This window comes from Diplotaxodon limnothrissa, linkage group LG6, assembly GCF_057381915.1.
Source record: "Diplotaxodon limnothrissa isolate DT_005_m linkage group LG6, D_limnothrissa_male_GT1.1, whole genome shotgun sequence".
In the NCBI taxonomy this organism is placed as follows: Eukaryota; Metazoa; Chordata; class Actinopteri; order Cichliformes; family Cichlidae; genus Diplotaxodon; species Diplotaxodon limnothrissa.
In genome coordinates this window covers 30,172,439-30,186,667 of record NC_140601.1, presented here as the reverse complement: position 1 = coordinate 30,186,667, position 14,229 = coordinate 30,172,439, and the positions used below count along the sequence as shown (strand labels likewise).

General features: G+C 39.6%; 1 protein-coding gene across 1 annotated transcript; it reads right to left on the bottom strand.

The window, feature by feature from the left end:
* Positions 1-683: 683 nt before the first annotated feature.
* LOC146630832 (centrosomal protein of 95 kDa-like) lies at positions 684-13,917 on the bottom strand. Its single transcript, XM_085356134.1, has 21 exons — positions 13,772-13,917; positions 12,910-13,038; positions 12,092-12,199; positions 11,904-12,014; positions 11,341-11,461; positions 10,570-10,688; positions 10,142-10,347; positions 9,303-9,363; positions 9,118-9,185; positions 8,733-8,950; positions 8,461-8,587; positions 8,231-8,348; positions 6,875-7,080; positions 6,532-6,627; positions 5,552-5,702; positions 3,403-3,572; positions 3,232-3,306; positions 2,795-2,947; positions 2,066-2,212; positions 1,907-1,978; positions 684-1,221 (listed from the first exon to the last, which is right to left on the bottom strand). Exons 1-21 carry the CDS (start codon positions 13,794-13,796, stop codon positions 1,045-1,047), a joined length of 2,658 nt encoding a protein of 885 aa, XP_085212260.1. The 5' UTR covers positions 13,797-13,917; the 3' UTR covers positions 684-1,044.
* Between the last annotated feature and the right edge of the window lie 312 nt (positions 13,918-14,229).

Below are 14,229 nucleotides of genomic sequence, written 5' to 3'. Positions count from 1 at the left end.
CTTCTGATGCACATCCAGTCATGTAACAGGCCTGAAACACGACAAACCATTCATTTTAGAAAAGATCATCAAGGGTTACTCCTGGTAGGCTTTCAAGAGGTTAATGCTCTAATGCCGTCCATCTTAACGTGGGGATTGAAGTCTAGAGGTTGCCCCTGGATGACTTGAACTGCTGACTTTCAAATTAATATATGACCTAGTCTACGTCCTGAGCCACAGTCTCCTCTTCACTTTAACCAAAAAAATAAATAAATAAATAAATCTTACCTCAGGTTTAAAACAGCAACTTTCATCCTTCACAGTATGTTTATGATCATTCAGTTGACTGTATTAGGCATCTATGTATCATTCAAGTCACACTCACACATTTAATAGGTGCTGACAGTCGTTGTGTGTGTGCTCATAGAAACGATACAGTGTCAGTAGACGGTGTTTTTAATGGAGGAAACCTTTGTGCATCAGTCCAAAGCTTTCAAGTTCAGCTGAGGTTAAAAACAAAAAAAAACAATCACAATTGAGCTGAGGAAATTAAAGGATCATTAAAGACTGATTATCGCTACCCCCGGTGATGAGAAAGCAAACCAGGTTAATTAAAATCCAAACATTAAAGTTAAAAAATAAATAATCCACTGGCATGGTTAAAATATTAAGGAAGATGTTGCACATAAAAGGAAAAATGTTAAGAGTCGTCAGTCTGTGACGTTCATACTTAACTTTGCATCTGTGGTCCTTATTTGGCAAGAGGAAGAACATTGCTAGGTTTTTTGCTACATTAACAACACAAAGACTGCACAGCAGCTGAGGTGAGAGAGGAAGAGCTAGCCAAACTAGCCAATAGCTACATTTAGTCAGAGTGTGTTCAGTTCATCAGTAATCAATAATCAGCACATGAACAAGTTCTTACAAAGAGAAAATCCTTTTCCTGTGCAAAGCTCTGAAGGAGGACGCCTTAGTAGATCGTACTGTTCATCGAGTTCTCGTACCGTTGGCTGTGAATGGCAGAAAGTCCTTTGATTCAAACCAGTCAGACAGAGTCTTCCTTGGTCAGTGCAGATAGCTAGTGTTGTACTGGAAGGAGGCCATCCGAACCCGATTACGCAGCCTCTGGATCTCCAGCTCCTGGAAGTAGTCGTCCTCGTTGTTCTGGATTATGATTCTTTGCAATTCGCCGATTTCACGCTCCATCCTGGAACGCAGCTCTCGCTTCATCTTCAGCAGTGCCTGCGGGGAAAAAAAGAAAGAAAATAAACTGTAAATCTTTAAATTATTTAAATGATTGATCATTTGTGTTTTCTGGCATATAAACTGTGTATGTTGTTTGTCCTGCGGTTTCCATGACTACAGTGCAACAGCAAAGAACTGTGGTTTATGAGGATCTCTAAGAGTGGACTGAGAAAATTCAGTGTAATATATTTAGTTTTGATATGCTGCATACCATGCACAGGAAAATCTGTGGATTCACATGAAATCACATAAAAACTCTACACAGTTTATACAATTCCCTCTTGGATGTCCTACAGCTGGGACCCAGTTCTGTCTTCATCCTGAAAAACTTCTACTAAAAATAATTTCAAATCGCTGCATTTCCTTTTATACAAATGCTTTTTATGGTTGTGAGAAACTGGGTGTGCAAAAAAAAAAAAAAAAAAATGTACAGTTGATGCTGCTGCCTGGTTTTGACAACTATTTGTTTGGATTTCTGGACAATTGCTGCGGTACTGCATTCTCTACCTGCAGAGCATGCAGGTGAGTTTAAAGGGTGCCCTCTGCTGGACCGTATAGCAAATTACATTGATTTCTTTAATGCGTTTTGACGGGATCAGGTGCAATTTGAACATTTAATTTTCCTACTTTCTAACAAATATTTAAATTAACAATAAGCAGCAGTAACAAGTATATAAATTACCTTTTCTTGAGCTTTTTTCCGAACCTGGATGTCCTGCCGCTCTTGTGCAAGTTTTTCAGCTAGCAGTGAAAACTGAAAGAGAGACAGCACGTCACCGACTTCACCTGGAACGGGTGTGTCGTCGCCTTTATTTTGAAATGGCAGAAAGCTGCATCTTACCTGATCTTTATAATAGTTCTCCATGGACTTGATCTGATCCTCGTGTCGTCTCTGCTGTTCCAGTCGCTGCTCTCTGGCATAAGCTCTCTGCTCTCTCAACCGATTCTTCTGTATCTCCAAACCCTCGTCGAATAGCTGCCGAAACATCTGCAAACACACACAGACACACTTTAGTCATCACTCAAATTAGCCCAAACTTTACTGAAGTCTACTTGATAAATAATAAATAATCTACAGCAGTCCAGTAACTATAAATATCTGTTGTAAACCTTTTTTCATTTTCATATTTATCTATTTACAGGGAGCTGCTGAAAATGGGAAAATAAGCTGGTGGCTCAAATTTCCTGTACTGCTCCTTTCAAACACCCACACCAGTATTTGATGTTAAGAATTTTTCAGGGCACGTTTCAAACTTTATTGCTTAGAGTCAGAAACAGTCTGGACTCAGGGGACATGGATGAGGGTACAATGGTAGGTACGATATTAAGTCCACTGTAGAAAGTAGAAGCCGTCAAATAAATCCAGCATTTACTGTTTCAGCTTGTTAACTGAGATCAGTGGATACATTTCTACCTTTACAGCAATAAAATGTCTTTATGCTGTCACATGGTGAGTTTGTTAATATCACATCAGGCACCAGCATGCACATTTTTAAAACAAAGAGGAACATCATGATTATGAGTAAATAATTACTTGTCTTTAGTCCTAAACTGTCCCTTCAGTACCCACCCTCTCCTCCTTGGTGCGAGCCCTCATGAGGCGGGCTCGGTGCTGAACATGATAGTCGTTGTGGTACTTCTTGGCTCGAGCTATCTGCTGTCTCTGGTCCCTCAGCCTGTTCTGCGTCGACTTCTGCTGCTGGATTCGCTCTTTGAAGTCTCTCTAAATGATCGAAAGGTCAGTTAGAGAAATGCTGTCCAGCACAGGCAGGTAGAGCATGTGTCCTGCACTTTTTTTTTGCACAGCAACAGGACGCCATTGCAGAGCCAGCTTGACTTTGGTGTCTTTTATGTTGAAAGGTTTGAGAAATGATTTTTACTCAGTGTTGCCAGGTTTTTGGCACCTGCACCAGACGATGTTTGGTCGAAATGTGTAGGATCAGGTTTAGTTTTGAAAAAGGGACAGCAGTGGACTGCAGTGTAACTGTCTGATATGTTAAAGCTCACCAGGCGCCTGCTGTGGTCCTGTCCTTTATGAACGAGCTCAGCCAGCAGATCGTGTTTCCTCTGAGCTTCCTCCAACTGGAAGTTTAATTACATATTTATTAATGAGGCCATTCATCAGATGATCTAGTACAGGTCAAAAATGCACCAGACATGTAATGACCACTGTCCTACCTCTCTGGAGAGTTTGCTGCGATGCCGACTGTGATTGGACGACATTACGTGGAGTCTGTCCACCTGCTGCATTTGCTGCTCCCACATTCGACCCAGGGCGTGAGGTGAGATGTGAAGGTGAGGCAACTCATTCCGGAGCACCGGGAGAAGCTCATTCTCCATTATTCTCACTGTAGAGACACATGAAGCACAGAGAAGAACATTTATTTATTGTTTGTGACAAACTAACAACTAACGTACTTCAGTGCAATCCTCCATTCAACATATCCGTCTCTTTTATTAGACTCCACGGATGGCATTTACTACAATAAGAATAAAAGTTATACCCATTCCAAAGCAGATTAACCAGAAACGTGTCTAATTGGATTAAGTCTTTTTCTGTTTACAACTCAAACATCAGCTCAACAGGGAAGCCAACATCAAACCTGGTGTGTGTGCCTTTTTATGTGGGGCTTTACAAGAATGTCATTACTTGTCCTATATCCAGACACTTTTCATCTTTTCTTCAGATTCTAAAGTTAGACACAGTGAGTAGCTCTTCAGAGGGACATCATCAGGTTTACATGTCAACATCATGTGCCTACACGCCCAAGGGGTGGAAACTTCAGCCATCACAAAGTCACAAGATACTCAACATTTATGTCTGGAAAAACTACCACAAATTACAGGAAATGCAGCTGATGATTCTCTCTTTTTGAATCTCAGATAGAAACCTGTGGCTCAAAAAGAGATACTAGTTGAACCATCCCCAAGAAACCCAGTAAGGAAACTAGATTAAACAAAAACTCAAAACCACAGTTTTAAAGGTTAAACTAAGAATACAAGACTGCAGAACAACTCTCACACAAAATTAAACTAACTCTCTGTTTAGAAGTGGTGCAAATTATGTAAATGTTATTTATCAGCGAATTGAAATCTGGTATGAGTGTGCACTCATTATCCGAGGATCACAGGATATAGGATATTTCCTAAAGCATTGTTTTCCTTGACCTCATTACTTTTTCTAGCAAAGTCGGGGGGAGTGTTAAAGAAAGACAGACAATAACAGAGGTTCACTTCCACACAACAAAAGCAAATACAGAAAGAATAGTTGCAATGTTTGAGTGTAACAATAATACATTATGACCCGGTCTGTCTTAAAGTATGTGTTTTTGGTTGGTACTGTTGCCATGGCGACAAGGAAGTAAGGGACCAACCGTCAGGTCAGTTCAGATGCACACGGGCGTTGGTGAATAATCTACTTCCATCTAATTTGGATTCTCTGTGCATCACTATGAATGATTTACACAGCCAAACCTGTGTAATAGTCATGCATAACATGTGATATTTGCAGTGTGGAAGATACAGAGGCGTTGTAATATCTGTGTCAATTTATTGGTAAATGTCCACAAATGTTTCAGGCTAGTCTCTTCATCTTCATTCTTAGCATCAAGAAGCAACCCACTGACAAACGGAAACAACAAACACACAAACGAGAACACTCACCAAAAGAGAATCATTGCTTCAGCATGCCCAAATCTTCTGAATTTAGACCCATCACCAAAACACTTTTTCCTTCGCCATTTTTAAAAAATATGTTTCTTCTCAATCTAAAATCAATTTGCCAAACGTTCCATATCTTCAACCATTTAAAGGCTATGAAGTTATAAAGCCATTATAAAGACATTAGCATCCTGACATTAGTTTAAAGACCTTCAAGTAAATCTGCCAGAGAATTAAGTAAGCAGTGATCACATTCAGCAACTCTTTCTAAGCTTTGCTTTACATCATTCAACTACACTCAAGTACTCTGAACTCCATCCTCCACTCCACCGTCTCCTGTATTTCACCATCTGTAGATGATCAGTCCTTTTGTTTCTCAGCTCTTTTTTCTGATGCATTTCAGAAAAGCTCCACATTACACAGTAGATGAGGAGTCCATTCAGCTGATGAAGACTTGCCTAATGTCCAACAGAAAGTGCTGCAGCAGCAAACTCACTTGGTGTCCTTACCTCTGAATCTACCAGAAGTGCTATTTCTGTGATTATCAGAGGGCCAGCCAGCCCGAAATACAAACATTCATAAAACCTAAACACTGGTTAATGCTAAAGCTGAGTGATCACAGCCAAACAGAACAGTTTCCAAACCCTCAGCCTCACCCACAACTTACTTGATGGAGCTTTCCTGGGAGCCTCCAGTCGTCTCTGCCCTGGAGTGGTTTGTGCAGTACGCTGTGATTTATGCTGAGCTTTCACTTTAGCTGGTGAGGGTCTGGGGTCTGGCGAAACATCCTTTAGTATGGCCTCTCTGTATTCTCGCTCCTGCACACACACAGTCCTAGTTTAGTAAACTAGAACAAACGACTCTACGCTCACAACTAAACAGAAGGATTCACAGAGATTAATATAACTGCTTCTTTAACATTTTGACATATTGCTTTAAAAGAGCGGTCTCCACCCTTTTTTGCGCCATGGACCGGTTTATGCCCGACAATATTTTCACGGACCGGCCTTTAAGGTGTCGCGGATAAATACAACAAAATAAAACTAGTACCGGTACCGAAAAAAAAGAAGATTTATTCATAACACACGTGAAAAGACCCAGGAAAACCGAGTTAACGATAAAAACGATAACAAAATAACGCTGAAAACCGATAAAAACCCTGAAAACCATACATTTCACACACGAGCCTCAACTCTCGCGGCCCGGTACCAAACGACTCACGGACCGGTACCAGTCCGAGGCCCGGGGGTTGGGGACCGCTGCTTTAAAAGGGAAATCTTGTTGTTTATGTTTATAAAAGTCTTAAGTAAAATACGCCTAAAATTAAGGGGAGTTTTTATTTTTCTAGTAATTTTTTTTCATTTACTTATTTGGAAATTTTCTTTGAATGCATCCCAAAACATTTACTGTACCATAGTTCACTGATTTTTGTTTAAATAGATTCAACTTTGTATTCTCTGTGAACCAATATGCTTTCCCTCCGCAGACATTAGAGATTTTTTTTTCTACTTATGTTATCTCAAAGGTCTACCTATTTTTTAGAATATACCATCTTTTTTTTCTTCTTTTTTTTTTGGACCCAGGGTAGGTTTTACTTTTTTAATAATTAAATAATCTTTAACAGAAAACCGTAGATTTATAACTTACAGCTTCCTGAGCTTTGATGCGAGCCTTATCTAACTCTTTACGTTCTTTTTCTTCATATCTTTTTAGCTCTTCCTCGTACGCTTCGTTCTCCAGATACTGAAAAAGAGAAATAATCATTTTATTTTCAAAGCATATGAAAGTAATCAAGCAACTTCACCATATTACTCACATTTGCGTATGGCATCTTTAAATTTGCACAGTATATTTGCCAAATATGACATTTTTTTTCAGTTGCAAAAACGTTCATGACTAAATTTGATCATTATTGTCCTTTAACTACTCTTAAAAGTCAGTTTAGCATCTAATTGATTATCTTGTAATATTTAGTGCACTAGTACTGTACCTTGTCATGTTTTCTGTGAGATGGTCTGTGGTGTAGCTCTCCTCGCCTTGATCGATCAGACGCTGTGAGTTTGGACTGTCTCCCATCATCCAAGCTAAGAGCCTCTGCCATCACATCCTCCAGCTGTCCCTGCAGGGAACGACGGACTCGTGGAGGGGAAGGGGATAAGGAGCGTGCTCGGTGGGTAGACTCAAAATCAGGTGCTCCTGAAACAGTTAAATGTGTATTTCACCAATTTCATTAATTTGCATGAGATCCAGAATGGTTAAGATTAGGGATGGGTATCGTTTAGGTTTTATCCGATACTGGTGCCAAATCGGTACTTTTGAAACGGTGCCGGTGCTTAAACGGTGCTCAAACCGGTGCTTAAAGAATGGAGAACACAAACTTTGTCCAAAAACCTCTCATGTTCAGCTGTTTTTTTTTGTAAAAAGATAACAATGTTAGCCTTTTCTGCAGCTATGGGGCATATATGGCATCACTCTTGGCTGGAAGCAGTGCTTAAACAATGGAAAAAACACAAACTTTGTCCAAAAACCTCTCATGTTTAACTGTTTTCCACTTTTTCTTTGGTCATTTTAGCCTTTTTGGCCAGGGTGAAGGGAGTATCTGCCATCAAACAAGAGGACAGCCGCATGTAACTACGACAGTGTTTGCTAGTTCACCTTATGCATTAATGCAATAACGTGGTTAGCCTACTCAACGTAAATCACACAAGAACAACATTAAGCTACTCACGCAGAGTAGAACGGCTGCTGCTGCCATCAAATACGGCGCATTTCTCGGCTTTTAAAAAAACGCTATGCATCGCCAGGTGTTTCATGAGATTCGAGGTGTTACCTCCTTTGACAGTATCACAGTATCAGCTTAAAGCACTTGTTGCTGCTGAGTTTGCATATTTTGCTGTGAAGTACAGCCAGACTTTTAACCGCTTCGCCTTGGACATTTTTAATCTGTAGCTCTGCGCTAACAGAATGTACGTACCTGGCCCCGCCTACTATCCTCGGAAACGTAAAACGATTGGCTAAAAGTGTATCACAGCTCAGGGAAAAAAAGCACCGAAATAAAGCACCGAAATGTGCGCTGCTTTTCGGTCTGGTTACTACCGTTTATGTCAGAACCGGTGCCATCATGGCACCGGACACCGGTACCCATCCCTAGTTAAGATAGTATTTTCTAAGAACAATATAAAGACCTACAACAAGATTTTTAAAATCAACTGGAAATCCTTTTTTCACCAACCAGGCAATGTGATGTGGTAAAAATTAATAATAAAAGTTGTGGCATTTGTTAGTAGTTTACTGTCAAAATTGAAAAGAACAACAACAAAGTTTGTGCTCAAAAATGTGTGCACACCTGTGTCCTGTCTTGAAGTCCTGCGACGCTCCATGATGCTGTCGCTGTGGTGCGACTGCTTGTCCTCCTCTCTGACCTCGGTGGACTCTCCAGTTTCCCCCAGAACTCGTTTAAGCATCTACATTAATTACACAAGACTTAAAATATCGTAACCAGTACTCACTCGAGAACAGTGACACAACTGAGTTGTGAACTCGCTGATCACTTCAGTCAACTAAATGCAAACATACCTGATCGAGTTCTTCTAGTCGATGGGAGAGGTTTTCAGATATCTCATGCAACTCTTGTTCTGCCTGCTTGTTCCTTTTTCGATTATAAGACAGAGGCTCTTCAAAATCCTCTTGTGCTGTCCTGCTACTGCTTGGCCAGGGCAATAATATATAGCATAAAGAAGATAGTTAGGAAATCAAAAGCATAACATTCACCACACTGCCTCCACATAACAATCTGAATCTGTGATAGATTCTGTTTTTTCCCCATAGCTTTCTTCTATTCGGTTTACCTCTCAGGGTGAGTTACAAAGTCTTCCTTGAGAGCAGTTCTTTCTCTACAGTGTATCCTTCTGTCCTTTAATCTTCGTGTGCAACTCAAATTCTCCTCATCTTCCTCTTCAGTGTCTGGTGGAGAAGGGGTGGCAGGTGTCGTCCCATCTTGCAGGGTGAGGAAAAGCACATCTGGTTGTGTTCGGAATAAAACCCTCCTGGGACCTCCGTTAGTCGGCTAAGAATAGAAAGAAGAAAAGCGTCAATTTGACTTAAACTGTCTGAGTATTACTGTACATGCTAATTAACCACCACATCTAGCACACAAGTTTACAATTTACCATTAGATGGTATATTAAAACTGTAAAATTGGTACAAGTGAAGTCTTACTGCTTGCACTCTCACCTCCAGCGTCTCTCCCTCCACTTCTGTCTCAACTCTCTGCTGGCTGGTTGAAGATTTCTCACTTACAGCTGAAAATTAAACAAAACTATGTGATGCTTCACTTAATCTCCAATCATGTTTTCATCACTTTCATCACAATTCACTTGAAATTGTGTCCTTATCGACTGTGGTGTGCTTTGACTCACCAGGGGACTGGCAGTGGGTAGGAGACTGTAGTCCATTAGTTTCAGCCACTAGTTTTGAAGTCTGTGAAAAGAGGAGTGAAAAAATAAGGAGAAAGCATAAAGAGTTTTAGGCAAAACTGAGCAGAAGTCATTCACATTCATTACAAAGACTTAGATTTAGCACTAAACATAATCTGCAGCACTCAAAACTCAACTCTACAAAATAATCAGAAACCTAAGAAGGCTTTTTAGAATCTAATATAAGGGCTGATAATCAAAGTACAAAAAAAACTACTCAGAAGAAAGATAAGGGAAAATTAACTTGGTGCTTGTTTCTGTGTACTTTGTGCTGTAGAAGGTCAGACTCACGTCAGACCTGTTAGCATAGATAGTTTTACAGATCACAACAGCATAAACATGGCACTTCCTGATTCCAGAGACTTCCTCATTAAGTGATGAACAGATGTAAACCGACTTGAAACATGCTGGAAAAATGCTAATCTTTTAGCAGATATTATCTTATAACCAAGTTCTGCTTGCAGACAACAGATACTCAAAACACAAATATATATAAAGGTTCAGCAAGTGAATGTTGAAGACATTCAGAAAATGTGAACGTCAAAATGAAGTGCATTACTGGAGTAACTTATGTTGTCAGAGAAGCCAAGTCAGCATAAGCTCATCCTTCCTTTATTTGAATTGGAGTCACCAAAGTGGGAAGTGTGTGTATGATAGGAAAAGTATAGAATATTAACACAACACACCAGTTGTAAAACTTTGCATGTCGTTTTAAACTGCAGTTCACAGCAGACAGAACACATAAAACACTTCAACCTTATCATACTGTATTTAAAGGATACCTCTGTAGTGATGAGGCTGACTTCCTCCTCTGTGTGCTGTTCTTTGACACCAGCAGCTGTGGGGAGTTGATCGGGTAAGTGAGGGCCTACAATGGGAGTGTGGGGAGTGTTGGACTGGTTTGGTGGCTGCAGTGCAATGGCTGAGTATATTGGTTCAGTCTGTGGAGCTTCATCATTGTCCACAGGACCAGAGGTGGTTGCTGCATCTGAGGTTGGGGGAGGGACAGCCAGTCCTTGGATTAAAAGGTAGCTCACCTGGACTTTTAATAAAGCATCAAACTGTCTATGTCTTCTTATACATTTCCAAAATATCAAACACAAAATTTTTTGAAGAAACTGTGGAAAATTATAATTTTTTGTTATATGTACAAAGAAATAAAGTATTATCCCCAAAACAATCACTGTCATTGAGGCAAAGCAAGCCTTACCTTCTTTTTTATCTATGAATGTGCGCGCAGACACGCCCAGCCCGATGAGCTCGCTGGCTGACCCCACCTCCTCACCATTCCAGGAGTGGATGGACTGTTTACTGGACTGGACGGCAGACCTGAATAATGAGAGCATTCAGACTGTATCAGATTAATTACCGACAAGTTTTTCAACTTTAACAAGCCACCTCTGTAATCTTCACAGCACGTGCGTATCTCTCTTTCTCAGATGATTAGAGTGGGCAACCCATAAGGACAAATTTCTACTAAATTCAACTGCAGCACAAGAAGTCTAGAAAAAAATTAAACTTAGACATTAAAATGCCAGTTAATTATATTTTTAAGATACAAGGCTTAGAAAAGATTACCAGTAATTATAACGGGTGTGTAGAATGACTCAGACACGTGCTGTATCAGTACTTTTGTTCATTTCTTATTATTCTTAAAAAAACATGAATATTAAGAGTTCTGAAGAGAATTAATAAAGCAGTGGTCCAAGCAGCACCATAAAAAAACTCAAACATGTTTTGATGTCTTTCATCTATTATGACAGCCATTAACATTTTATTATTTACACTGCTGTTAAAAGGCTGCTGTGTCAACAGGGTGTAGAGCAGGATGTGCTCTAAAGCTGAATGATGGCGGTCTGAGTCATCAATATCAGACCTGTCTGTCAGTGGTGTTTTGGTTCATGGGAAGAAAACAAACAGTAATATTCTTCTACATTGTACTGAGACTTGTGTAAAGTCTATAAAACATGTCTGTGCTTACTCTGCACTCGATGACAAGGACGCCACCTCCAGCTTTGTCTCCTTCTGCTCTGTAGCATCACATCCAGGCGGATCATTGATGTCACCATGTGCATCCTCACTGAGACTGCCATTCTGCTCCTCTGAAAAACATGAATTTTGCAAATGACAGAGGTAGAAACAGAAAAGGCACTAATTTAAAAGAGAGCAAAAGTAGTGATAACAACATGTTTCATGGAAATTTAAAGAGAAACAAACTCATACAGAGTCAGAAACCCCCCCTCACCAAATGTCAAAGTGCTAACCTCAAAGAATCACAGTTATAAATGTCTGACAAACACTAAAAAAAAGACAGATTGTAATTTTACTACTTAACTACTCTACTCAAACAAAGAGAGGCAGGAGTGCAGCTTTTATGCCTCCTAACAAAAAGCATTTTATAATGTATAAAAACACTACAAAAGTCCTTTAGAAACACTAAGCTGTGCCACTATAGACATTTGAAATCATATAGTTTTAATTGCCTTTCAAAGTAAAAGCAAATGAGGAAAAGATGAGGGAAAAGCAACAATTTCATTTTCCTACCACTGTTCGGCGACCCGTCATTTATCTCCTCGTTCAGATATTCCAAGAGGCCATCAAAGATTTCCAAGAGGTTCTTAACCGACTCTTTATCCCCTCTGACAACATTTTCTCCTGAAAACAAACTCATACTCAATTTTAAACCTATATTATTAACTCCTTGTTTTTACAAATTATTTTTTTTCTCTTACCTGTAATATGTGAGAGGCTGATTTGAAGGTAATCCAAGGACAGAGAATCAATCACACATTGGACATTGTGGACATCTTCCTCTTGACTACATGGCACTGCAATATAATCTAAACATATAAAAAACAAACAAGCATCTGATTAACCAAATGCTCAATGAATTAATTAATGCATACATGCTGAACTTCCCCCTTCAACTTAACAATAAAGAAAACAGGGTCTTAGAAAGCAATCTTACAAAACTAATCTCCCAACTAAAGTCATAGTTGGACTGTGCAATAATTTTATTTTAATTTGAATTACAACTTTTGCTTCCACATATAATGAAAGTTAAACAATTATTGTTCTGGATTATATGTTTTGCAATAATTCACTCATTTCCCTTTTAGCACATCTTGTCTTTTACTTTTGTCCTTCCATGAAAGTTCCGTTAACTCCCTGTAGCAAGTGCAGTCCAGTTTTTTTATTTGTTTGAATTGGTTTGTTTTTAAATTTTTATTTATCCAGGTTTTTCACAAATACTGTGAGTACTTTTGTTAAACGATTGTAATGTCAGTATTGTTTAAAAGATTGTAAATTTGATTAATGCCATAGTACTGTTAACTCTGGAACTGGAATTTCTCTTAAGACTGTAGCCCCCTTACTTGATTACATGATTACCTGCAACAGTAATGCCCCCCATGCTCCGCCATCTATAGACATTAGACATGTCAAAATCTCAAGATACTGAGTTACAAAGGTATGAACAGAGACATTTTTACACTTTTGCTTAAAAAAAATGTAAAAGTGGACATCTGCCAGATCTGTAACTTCTTCTTACCTGGAACTTTCTCCCCCAGGATGTTCTCATACAGGGCAATGAAAACATCTGCATTACAGTCCGTAAGTTTCTTCAGCCTCAGGTTTACGTGACATTTGCTGAGAAGATCATTTGCCACATCAACCCAATCTGTAGACAAAAAAAAGAGAAGTCACGTTCATTCATATAACAGCAACTCGAGAACTTATTTCTCTGACGTAATCATGGAGTATAAAAGAAATTACAAAAGCAGAGCCCTTGTCATCACTTCGAGTGGAAAACTCGCTTTAATTAAAAAAAATACATCGAGGTTATCGAGCATGAAGAGTTTAATTAACTTTTGTATAACTCATTTCAATGACATTAAGTGGTTCTTCTATCACAACGCCTTTTAAGTTTGCCTCAATCACGACCGCCCCCGGCAAACTTAAGTCTGAGAGCGGGGCGGGGGTAGTCTTTACCTACTATCTACGCTAGCCGCCGGCTAAAACTGTTGATTTGATGGGAACAAATTAAGTTTTAAATAAATAACATCAGTAGTCGTGTTTTGTCCTGAAATCAAAAAACTATCTAAATTTGTCTGCCATCTGTTTCGTTATATTTTATGTTTTTTACGCAACTTCACCGGCTAAGACAACTCAAAAGTAGCTAGCTAAGACTGCTAATGTTTGCTAACACGAACGTGAACATTTTAAGAAAACAACATAAGCAGAGCCCACGTTTTCATCTCTGGTTCTCTCTATAATATATGGATAAATCGCTTATATCAGCCAGGCTTACTGACAAGTGAGGAGTCGCAACTTTAACCGTGTGCTAACGTTAGCTCTAAGTCAGCGTTACGTGTCATTAGCTTTCCCCGGAGTTGGAGGGTCTTCTGCCTTACCTCTCTCTCCCTCCTGGGTTCCCATGAAACAGCTGTCTGCAGCAGGCAGATGGGGCTGACAAAAATCTACTAGCTGTAAAAGAGAGTCCTGTAAACGCCTGGACCGAGCGCTACAATCCGTTTTGTTGTGGTTTTCGGTAACTGGGAGAAGGAACCATCGTTTGAAAGTGAAAAGTCTTCTGATTGGACATTAGCTCGTTCTTTGTTTCCGGAAGTGCCTTTCGATTGGTACGTACCGCCCCCTACTGGTACCAATACTCCAACCTCCATAGACAATGACAACAACAGTACCACGAGGGGTAGGATTACAAGTAAGTACATCAGAAGGACTGAGGTGTCCTTCTGATATCGTTCTCGTCCTTCTGTAGTGGATATCTTGGACAAAAGATGCTGAACATATAGCAAGCAGAAAGGAGGAAAAGTGGAAGACCACTAAAAAAGTAAATAGTAATAGTAAT